At 39.9% G+C, this 11,860-nt stretch overlaps 1 protein-coding gene across 3 annotated transcripts in view; it reads left to right on the forward strand.

Annotated features, from left to right (window-relative positions):
- GRID1 (glutamate ionotropic receptor delta type subunit 1) overlaps positions 1–11,086 on the forward strand; it is a 483,633-nt gene extending 472,547 nt beyond the window's left edge. For all 3 annotated transcript variants that reach the window (XM_066191627.1, XM_066191628.1, XM_066191629.1), the window contains one exon: positions 10,370–11,086. In XM_066191627.1, the coding sequence (XP_066047724.1) occupies positions 10,370–10,798 (429 nt within the window). In that variant the 3' untranslated portion in view covers positions 10,799–11,086. The remainder of the gene's footprint in view (positions 1–10,369) is intronic.
- The last annotated feature ends 774 nt before the right edge of the window (positions 11,087–11,860 follow it).

An 11,860-nucleotide genomic window follows, 5' to 3' on the forward strand; every position in this document is an offset into this window, starting at 1 on the left:
TATTCTGTAATTCCTGGTCCCAGGCAGGATGCACATCCAGAATCCAATGAAATCACTCAGCTCCTGCTATTGATCACCACAGATTTTGGTCAAGGCTGTAATGGATTTAACAGTAACATGTCATCCCTATGATTTATGGCACTGGGCCCAGGCTCCTGCTGCCCAAAGCAGTGGTGAAGCAATTGAGTTTTGTACCAGCTTATTTCCCTAAGTGCAAGGAAGGGAATTTTGTGTTTGGTTTAATTTTTCTCTGTCACATATGAAAACCCTGCTAATGGGATCCTTAGGGATATAATCTGGATTTACCTGGCATGAACCTTAGGGGGGGGAAGAAAATCATTCAACAGAAATAAGTTTAAAAAATGAATGTTGCCATGCAGGGAAATCAAATAAGAAATAACCTGTTTAAAGTTTCAGTTTGGTGATGAGTGTAAGTACTTGCTTAATTTGCATTGCACTACCTATCCCAGAGAACTTCTGTGGCTACTCATGAGCTTGGCATGAGCTTGTGTATTTTACTGAATTGGAGCCTTAATGTGTCAGATTCTTTTAGATCCTTCACACAATGTTTACACAGCTAATTTTTGTATGTCTTATCTCAGCCTACGGCGGTATTTTAAAGTTGACTTTTTGAAGGGGGTGTAAAATAACAAAATCAGTAAAAGTTTAAAATAAAAAAAAAGCATAAAATGTGACCTTTTCTCAAATTTCTTTTGCATTTTTGTGGTTTGTAAAATGCCTTAGATGTTGATCTGACTAAGCATTTAAGCATATACATAAAAGTAAATAAGAGGTGTCTTCTAATCTCACCCAGAGCACCAAAACACTTCCATTCCTTTCAGTGGCATAGGATCAAACTTTGTTTGCTTTGAAACCACCATGTATGAAGCAGAAACATGTGCAGTGAAGTTATTTGGTGAAGATTGACCTTACCATGCAATGATATTAACATGCAATTCCTAAACCTATTTATCAATTGAATTTAAATAATTTTATAGTTTATACCTGAAATAAAATCACCTGTGGTCAATATTACCAAAATATTAACATATCACAGATACCGATACTGTGGAAAATATTTTCTTTTTTAATTAATCAATGGCTTGGTTATGATTTTCCATAAGTCCAGACCCATTTTTATAGGCACATATATAAAAAAAAGCTACAAAAATTCACTCAGCATAGCAAGTACTGTTTCTTGAGAATTTTTCAGTATGCAAGAGTTATTTTTCAGGAAACTGGTGGCCAGATTTTTATTATGCTGAGCTATTTTAATGATTTGGCTGGTCATGTCTTGTCTTATGTCAAAATAGGAGCTTGGGCAGTTTCCAGAATACAGCCCTGAATGGGGGCGCAGAAACCTTTTCAAAATTCAGTTTTTAATTGCAATAATTGTGGCTAATAGTCAGGTGTAAGGATTTTGTGAGGCTTTGTAAGTCAGCTAATACTGGGCATCAAGCAGGTTGTAGAAGCAGTTCTTTATCTCCTGTGCCAACTCTCTCTTCTACTCCTGGCATAATAGGAAAAAATGGGAACTTTTGAGATTTGGATGTGACTAGACAGGAATGGTGAAGAAGGAGGATGTGGAGCAATCTGTTATGCCTGATGCTCCAGTAGAGTAATTCAGATTGTTAAATGATAGCATTGCTTTCATTTGAGCTCACTAGAGTGAGAAATTGCATCCCTTATGGACTAGATTATAATTTAGGATTAAAAAAATGTGTAAAGCAATGTAGAGAAATCATTAAGTTTTAGTGAGTTTTGAAATGGAACCTTCATGAATTTAATTTTTCCTTCATAAAAGAGTAATCTGTCACCTCAAAGTGTAATTTTAGATGATGTCAAATTCTGAAAACACCACCCTCTTGAGGGCCTCTTGGGATTTCAGACCAGAAGCATAAGAAATTATGAGTATATGTTTGCTGAAAAGAGTGAAATATTAATTACATTATTAGCCTCACTATCTTGATCCTTTTTTTTTTTTTTTTCTCCCCACATCTTCCTTTCCCTTTCCATCTGGAGATGGCCAATGATGTGAGGCTGGGCCTCAGAAGCATGGTGAGAATTTATAATAAACATACAGATGATTGGTTTCTTGTTGAAAATGCCTGCACAGACGAATCCCCGTCAGTTTCCTCCTCATCTTTACCTTCCCCTGGAGTTCCCCTTGACCCTAACCTCTGTGTTGTTGGAAATGCCTGTAAGTGCAGTCTGTAGTGTGTACACAGTAGAGGTTTCTCCACTTGCAACTTCTCCTTTCTCCCGAGTTCCTTTGCAGAGACATTGGCATGCTCATCAACCAGCACCCATTCTGTACTGCATTTTGCTGCTTGTGCTGAGGAATGTTTCTTTGCATTCTCTTACTGTCCTGTTTATTTTTAATGTCATGAAAACTGTGGAAACATCTGTACCATGTGAACCACTCACTCATTCTCTTTGTCGTTGGGTTACCAGCTGGTGAACCAAGGTTGGTAAGGATTTTAAAGCTTGAATATCTCAGCAGGAGGCTGAATGTCTCCTTTCATATTGAGTAACAAATGAAAATGCTATCGCAGCCTCTTCCCTGGCAAGGTTTGGGTCTGTTGTGAGGTCTAGACTGTGCTCTCTGTGATTGCACTTACTGGATGGTGGTGAATGTGGGAGCAGATCACTGCAAGACACTGTGGGGTGACCTGCTGTTCCCCCGTCAGGACTGTGTCCTGTGCATTTATTCACAGAGACATGGATGTAGTTGAAAAGTATAAATAAGACAAAGAGAGAGGTTTAGCTGGTGTGCATTGTCAGCTTCACTGGGCAGATCACTCTCTGGGGTATTTGTGGCAAGGCTCACAGGCAGGACCTGTGGGACACGTCAGAATTAGACCCCTGGTTAGATGTGGTTCCAGGTTAGATAAATCCAGCCTGGGTAGGGTGTGCAGCAGGAGTGTGGGAAGATGTGAACTGCTTCATGAAGGTTCTTGCTACTTGCACCACCAGTTCTGTAGTAAGTCGCTGTTACTTGTTTGGTGTCTAGGCTTTTGGTAGTAATTTATTTACACCTATTTTCTGGCCGAAGGTATCTGGAAATAAACTTTGGTAATGTATTTGAAACAATTTTCTATCACATTAACACCAATTTTGCAGTATTCTGTAATATCTCACTTTTTCAGATTTACTTAGAAGGAAAAAAAGTATTACTGTCTCTTCATAAAGGAATTTCAGCTCTCTGGTGAAGGAGAGCATCACCTAGTAAATAAGGTGGCCTCTTGTACATCATTTTTATGAAGTTTTGTTTCTTTGCAGATTATTCCACACTGAATGAAGTTAACAGATTGCGAAACTTTCATTTCTTTTATTCTTTCAATTAGGTAACAGCCAACTGGACCTCACCTGATGTCAGTCTCAGTGCCTTCTTCTAACAGCTGGTTTATGGACATAATTTAGCTAATTGCTAATTTAAAATACATGGTAGAGCTTCCACTTGTTAGAGCAGAAGCTTGATTGCAGGATTGGGCCTATTTCTAAAAGCAGATTTTCAAGTAGACTCTTGAGGTGCATCCCTGCATATTTCTAATAAGATTCTGTTATAGTCAAACCAGCTTTGAGCAGAGCACACTCAGAAACCACTCAGCGATTTTTCTGTAACATTTAAGTGCTATTTGACTGGGTCAGTTGCCTGTGTTAGATTAATGATAGCAGACATACATCACCACTGCATCTGTTTACACGTCTCTCTGCGTTTCACTGCATTGTCGGCTGCGGAATCTGCCAAATAATGAGTGTCACAAAGTGAGTCGTATTAAAAATGGTTTATTTGTGGTAATGTAACACCATACTGTATTGTCATTGTTTTGCAGCACATGTGTTACATCACTGCTTTTTCTTCTTGAGCAGGCTAGTTATGCCTGGAATAAATTAAATTTACAGCTTTGCATATGCAGGAGCTATAACTGAAAGTAATGATAATGACCCTAGGTGGATACAGACTTTCAGAATATTCCTAAACAATTGCACAAATGCAGAGCTGCTGCTGCTTTATTTCTCTTTAACAAGCCAAATGTTTGAGTCCATGATGTCTGAAACCTCACAGACTGAAGTTGCTAGCTGGGTGGAGCCGTGGGGTTTGATGTGAGTAAGAAGAGAATAGTTTGTGGGTATCTGAGCACGGAAACTTTGCTGTTTAAGTTTTTTTCCTCTGCCTCCTTTTTTCAGTTTCGCAGTATGGCTGTCTGTACCTGGAAGTGCCTCAGTGTTCTTTTCTAAGTGGGTGCAGGTGTGCCTTCCAGCACCTGTGTCTCATGACCTCTGACACCTGTCATTGTGAACACACATGCACGAGTCAAGAGGACTTTTATATGGGTGGGAGAGAGACCAACATGTTTCCTGGTCAAGGGCAAAAGAGGAAGTGTCTGTCTGATACTGGGGTTTGTCTCAAATTTTGAAACCCAGTCCTAATCACAAAATTACCTATTTTTTTAAAAAAAAAGTTCTTGCACAGAATGAGAACCTAATACTAGCATTTGTGTCTTGGTTTCTTTCTCTCACCAAAAGATAGTCCTTCATGTTGTCACCCAGGACAGGAAACAAAAAAACAAACCAGAAATGTGCCCTGATTGTTGATTAAGGCTATATTACCTTAAAAGCATTGTTTTCTGCTTTTCTCCTGAGTGTTATTAACTACTTTTAACAGGCTTTTAATTCTTGGCACTGTTACCAGCACCTGACTGGGAGGTGTTGACATATGCAAGATATTCCCTCCCTGTATGAGCCTGTCTGCCCATATTGGCTACGTGTCTGAAATTTTAGTCCTTCTGGGGTCAGGGCCATCAATCTTTTTCTTCTCCAGTCTAGTGTGCTTTTATTTGCATGTGTTGGATGCCGATGCAACTTATCGCAGTTTTGGCACAGTTTTAGCATCACATTTCTGCAGATATTAGACTTTCTTGTTTGGGTATTTGTCTTCCTTTTTTTGCCTTACTGGAACTGCTTCATCATCTTGTAGCATTTTTATGCATTGAAGTGGCTTTTCTTGAAGTCTGCGATAAGCTCATAGAAATCACAAGTAAAAAAAATCAGACACCACAATGGTGTCTTTAATAAAAGTATTTTTCTCAAAAATTTTTTCCCTTGGAAAATCCCAAGTGTTGCAAGCCATTCAGCTGGGCAGTATTACCTTTTAATTAATTGTGTTTAGAGTGATGTAGGCAATTTCTTAAAAACATCAGCCAGTAGCTCCTTTCCAACACCCTTGAATTTGATCATGTTAACTGACTCCAAACCTCCCAGTTAGTAGCGTATTCTTTCAATATGACTGCCCACAGGCTTTTATTAGAACCCACTGTCAAGAGTCACAGAAAATAAGCTAGAAAAACAAAATTGATTACTCTGTAAATCGTGGTGTCTGCATTTATATCTTTCCATAATTTCACTCTGTGTGAAAAGGCCAGACTTGGTTAGTCGTGAAAGGGAGTCACAGTTTCTTGCAGGTGTGGCCATGCAGGTTTAGTCACTGCCAGATAATTCTGGTGGGTTTCCTCCAGATCCACTCCAAGCCAGGGTGTGCTCCTGCTGTCAGGCAGAGGCCATTGAACCTGTTGCTCACCATCGAGTGCTTGGGACATATCAGAAACCTGCCCTTCAAACACCCTTCCAGAGCTCAGACTCGCTGGGGGACGTTGACATTTCACTTGGTATTTATGACTAAGAGAATTTCCTGACCAGGAGCCATGTTTGGATAGCTATTTTCCTTAAGCCTGCAGAAGGATAAGCCTTATTTTGGGTGTATAATTAATTTTCCTTAGACGTTTCTTTCCTTCACTGTTTAATTTCTTCAACTGATCTATTTGGAGTACAACATTAATATTGAAAAATTATGAAGCCAGCAAAGGAAAAATATTTTTTCTTCTGGCAACACAAGCATATACTTGTGTCCAACACAGCCATAGTTGAGAAATGAAGTTGAATTGGAATGAAATGTCTGAAATGTGACATATTTATAATATTAACTACATTCTATATATTATGTGCAAAAAAGGAATTTTAACAAATTACTGATACATAATGAGAAGCACAGAACTAAAAATAAAGGGGAACGTGGAGCTGACAATGGAGCAAAAACATCATAACTTTTAAGATTTCTTTTTCTTTTTCTGGCTTTATTGCCATTTAAACCTTTCTCCATTTAGCTTGTTAGTTTTCAGTAACATATGCTATGTTACTGAATTTCCCAGAAGAACAATAAAGGGGAAAAAAGATTAGGTTTACAGAATTTACAGATTCTGAAAGGTTGACTTGTCACATAAAGCTATCCCAAAACCTCTGCTTCTGGAAATCTTGGGATTCAAAGCAGTTTTATGGTGGGCAATGACAAACTAATTTTTTCAAGGGTTTGTGAATTTTATCTTAGGGGTTTTTTTAAGTATTTGAAGAATCATTCAATCACCATTAAGATAGTCTCATACAAACTTTGACATTTAGTTATTTAGCTGCTCTTTGTCTAATAAGACAAAGAAAAAAGGAAGAACCTTTAAAAACGTGGTTTTATAATTCCTCAGAGACAAGTTGTTTTCCATAACCTTTGCAAACATTTTATTTTGACAATGAAAAGAAGGAATAATGTGAATTCCTGGGTTGTTGAAAGCCTTTAAAAAGTTTTCTCTGATCTTAATAAGGCCAGCAAGTTGTCCTTAATGCTGAAGAAAGAGAGGTAGGCAAATGCAATCACCACCGCTACCTCTTAAAGAGATCCCAAGTGTTTATTTCTCTATGTACTTCATAAAGTGTTCTGGTGTAGACAGAATGTGATGTCTGTGTGTAGGAACTGGTTTTAATCTTTACTAAGAATGAAAATTTTAGCACAGTGAAACATGAGTCTGTATTGTGGAACATAAGCAACTGCAAATCCAGCATTTCCTGAGGAATGCTGCCCTGGGTGGGCTGAGCGTAGCAGAACAAAAGGTCTCTTAGGCCAGGAGAGGGGAACATCCCAAAGGATGTGGTCCTTAATAATCCCTGTGGTCTGAACCTGGAGATGTGTATTAAGAGAATCCCAGCTGTGACTCTTCATGTCTACATCCAAGAAGGGCTCAGCTAAATATGTAACCAGGATTAATTCATGCTTTGAATTTTATGACCTTCTGTTCCCAGGTGCTCCAAATGAGGATCCTGCTTCATTCATGAATTTATTTTTGCTCTGCAAACAATTAATGACTGCTTATTGCAATTATTGAAACCTTACCTTTCCCTCTGGCTTGGCTTTATCCAAGTCACATTTTTCTTGTTTCAGTGGCAAAGCAGGATGAATACACTTAGTATGTACTTGCAATTGAAAAAAAAATAAAATATAAATGAAGTGTTGGTGTATATTTTCACTTGAAAGGATCTGAAGAAGGCATTAGTATTTGGCAAAAGCTCAGAAAAATGTAAACGAGTCACAAGCATTTTGCCAGAGCCTCACTTAGGAATATTTGCTCTAATATTCGCTCAGTTCTGACCCAAGTTCTCTTTTGTTTTCTTATTTTGTAGTGGAAGCTTGATAAGAATATGAGTCCCAGATACCCAGAGTGCCAGCTAGGTGTCTACATCCCAGCTAGCAGCATCGTTTAGACAAGGAATAGTACAGGGTACCCATAAAGAGGCATTGCATAATGGGCTTCTGGGAGCTAGCTCCTTAGACACAGTAACATCATATATTGTGCTACCTGGAGTTTGCGGACAAACAAAACTTTGCAGCAAGCTTTTGTTGGCAAACAGGTGAGGAACATGCAGCAGGGAGTGGTTGGACACCTGTTCCAAAGAACCCATCCAGAGAGGTCGAGCTCTTACTCCCATTGGGGAATAATGTAAGAACTTTTCTCATGTTTGCCCCAAGTTGTCACCAGTAGGGACACGAAAGAACCACACTCACTCAGGTTCAGAGGTTAGCAGAGAAAGAAAGAGTTTATTATCATTTGGGATTGAAATAGGATTTGGAGTTTGATCAAGGATTGGTAGATGAGAGGAACACCTTTCTGACCCCAGTGGTCAGTTCACCACGCCATCACAGACTGGTATGAAAACAATCTACTTGTTTATGTTACATTGGTGAGAGACTCCACCAGAACTTTGTAAACATCATCAGAAGGCTAAAGAATCAGGGTGACGCCAAGTCTGCAATTTTACTTCAAGAAAAGGGAACTGAAGAAATTATAAATTAAATCCATGTGACCTTCTGACAACTGTACCATAAATCCTTAAGTTTCCTAGCTACAGAATTTAGGAAAGAGCCTCCGAGTTATCATCAGCTTAGTGCATTGCCTAAAGTGTTGGATGAAGGGTCTGACAGGTGAGGTGTGTTTGTTGTCAGGAAAGACTTGATACAGCTGCAGGGGTTATCTGATCAAGTGTTGTGTGATCCCTTCATGTTAAAAAAGTTTATTTTTTATTTTATTATCCATTGATTTTTCTCTAACTCAAAATTATCTGATTAGAGGATTTGGCTGAAAAAGCAGGATTTTCTGAAAGTTATTTGTTTCTTTGGTCAGGAAGATTGTATCCCCCAGGTTTCTGGGAGCTTCATTGGGATTTTGGTGAATTTATGACATAAATTTAATAGGAATTCATTTTCCACTGATTAGCAAAGAATTTGCAACATGCATCTCAGCCGTGTAATTGTAGAGCAATTGTATTCCAGTTGAAATCAATATGGGTTTAGCCTAAACTAAGGGCACAGGTTTGGACTGTACATCATGTAACACTAATCCATTTCCAAACCCATGCAGGGATCAGCAAATTCAATGGTTCTTGAGTAATGTAGAAGGGGTGTTAAATCACAAGATTAGAATTGAATCTGTAGTTGACATTGACTGGAATCAAGGACTTTGGAGTTGGCTTGTCAATTTACAGGGGAAAGCAAGGTTGCATAGCTGAGGATACCACTGGAGTGAGATTGTAATTCTCTGTGCTCCACCTGAACACCAGTGATGAAAGATTAAGAGGAGTGAATGGCAGTGACACCTTGTACTTCTTCATCCCCTGAGCCTAGGTCTTGGTATGAATCAGTAAGGCTTCTGGTGTTGGGTTCAACCAACATTTAAGCACAGGTTGACCTTGGGCAGTCAGGGATTACTGGAACTCAGAAGTTTTGGGTAGTCCTGCTCCCTAGGTCGGAGTCTTGCTGAGTAATGTAATTACAGGCTTCTGTTGGAACAGGGAATTTCTCCAGTTCCAGGGTTGTTGGGCTGTTATGCTTTGCTGCTATTCTGCTGTGTGTTACACTTGCATCAAATAACTACAACTGCAATCATAGCTGTGCTTTATGAAATGTAGAGAAATTATATAATGTAATACCTTTTTATTTGCAATACAATGCTAGCTGTTAAAATTCAGTCAGACAGCATCCCAGGTGGTTGACTTCACCCTGCCAGTTCTGTTGCTTCCCAATTTGAGCATCTTGAATGCCGTGCTGAGGTGATAAACAGCCCACTGTAGGTCTTTGCTACTTCAGTTTTTAAAGGTAACTCCTTTTGCTGTATTTCCTCGTGGAAGCTAAAATGTGTTGTGAGTGGTTCTGACGTTCAGCTGAAGAGACCACTCTGGGAACATTAGGAAACACATTCTCAGAAGATGGTGATGCATTTTCTAAAGACCAGCACTCTTTCCCTGAGCTCTGACCACAGAAAAGACTTTCTCCAGATGACTTGTCAAGGTGACAGCCTATGGTCTGTCATGCAGCTGTTCCAAACACAAATGTGTGGTCTCCTCCCCAGGACTCCCAGAGTGGGCTCCTCTCAGTGCTGTTCCAGTAGGTTTATGTTCTGTGCCACGCAGGTGACCCTGGGCTTCCTGGTGGGAAGGCAAGGATTCATCCCCACCACAACCCCTGGCCAGTAGATTTCGACACATGAAGCAACTACCCTGAAGTCAGGGTTTTTTATTGACCTGTTCTTTAGAAAATGCTCTGCAGCTAGATGAGATGGTGGTGAGCTGTCATGTGGTGACAAGGGGCTGAGCTGCCCGCTGGAATCTGGTGTCCCAGGTCATTTTTTTGCCTGCTATGGGCTTTTTTCTCAGCTTGTGCAAAGTGAGCCAAGGGTGTGAGGGATGTGCTGGTCCCTGATGCCAGCCCCTGTTAGCTGAAGCACAGCCATCAGTTTACCTCCCACGAGGATGGGATTGACAACATCAGGAGCTCCAGCAGGCTGAGATTGAGCTGGTGTTTTCTTCAGCATTTTCTTCAGCAGGTTTTTCATCTGGAGATGTCGCCGGACTTCGAGGTTTTGTGCCGGCACAGTTAAAATCCAAGTGCTGTAATGAGTGATCAGCAGCTCTGGTCACACAGAGGGAAGGAAGGAGGGCCGGATGGGGTTGGAGATTGTGTTTGGACTGATTGTTCTGGTTTCTTCCTCACTAGGACAAGGAAGTGAACCTGGAGCAGGTGCACAGACGCATGAACAGTTTAATTGACGAAGACATAGCCCACAAGCAGATCTCCCCAGCGTCCATCGAGATCTCGGCGCTGGAGATCGGGGGCATGCAGCCAGCCCAGACCCTGGAGCCGGTGCGCGAGTACCAGAACACGCAACTTTCTGTCAGCACCTTTTTACCAGAACAGACAGCTCATGGTGCCAGCAGGACACTGACAGCTGCCTCGGGCAGCAACCTGCCGCTGCCCCTGAGCAGCTCGGCCACCATGCCCTCCATACAGTGCAAACACAGGTCACCCAACGGAGGACTATTCCGGCAGAGCCCCGTGAAAACCCCCATCCCAATGTCATTCCAGTCCGTGCCGGGCGGAGTCATTCCAGAAGCGATGGAGCCCTCGCACGGAACGTCCATATGATGGAAACAAACAGTACAAACAACCAGCAGAGATTTTTAATACAAAATTTAAAAGGAACAAAAAAAAAAAAAAAAAAAAAAAGGAAAAAGAAAAAAAAAGGAAAAGAAAACACAAACTCTTCTGTTTTTCTTGTATATACTTGTAAATAATGAAAGAATGAAGTGGGGTAAAAGTGTATTTTGAATATTCCCAATTTTCGAAGTAAGTAAAAAACAAAACAAAAAACAAACAAAAATGTATGAATGACTTTGTAAATTTTGTTCTATATGAATAAAAAGGCAAACTACTTGTGGTTGTTCTCAAGTGCCAAAGAAGACCTGTTACTGGGACTGAGGGCCATGCTTTTCTTTTTTTTTTTTTTTTTCCATGGATTTCAACACTTGTTCCCTTACAGGTATGGGTTTTTTAAGAGAAAAAAAATTATCTGTTTCTTGCTAGAAAAATTCACCATGCTCAGATTTCTCCTTTCCCCGAAACCTTGTTTTAGAGCCTAGATGACAATTCACTCAGAGAACTTAGCACCTGGTATTAGCATAGCAGTAAAAAATGCTTTAAAGGTGAATTATAACTCAAATCTGACAAACAATAAACAGAGAACATTCTCCTTCTAACAAGGATTTAAACTTCCACACAGTTTCTAAATTTAAGCACAGGATTATTGGATTGTGTTTTTACATGTCTGCTGTGCTGTGTTGCTCTTTTTTATTTAACTTTCTGTGTTTTGTTATACATATATATATAATATATATATATTATGACGTATATATTATATATATAAATGCTTTGATGAACAACAGGATTTAGGTTAAGGGGAAAGCTTTTAAGAAAAACTGCTCAGCATTTTTTTTTGTTTCTTGTGTACATGACTGAAAATGGGGAGGAACCAATGGAGTGAGGCAAGGAGGAACTGTAAAGGCAGGGGATAATGGCACTGCAGTGACTGTGCCCTCTGGTGCCATCTCTTTCTTTAAGATTTCACTGACTTTGTTGCATAATGGATGCAATGCTCCCTGTTGAAGTCATATCCCTGAATGACAAGACTGTAAGTACAGCTCTGCTTTT

This window comes from Chamaea fasciata, unplaced genomic scaffold (assembly GCF_029207755.1).
Source record: "Chamaea fasciata isolate MVZ Bird 193981 ecotype frontalis unplaced genomic scaffold, bChaFas1.0.hap1 SCAF_9, whole genome shotgun sequence".
NCBI classification, from domain to species: domain Eukaryota; kingdom Metazoa; phylum Chordata; class Aves; order Passeriformes; family Sylviidae; genus Chamaea; species Chamaea fasciata.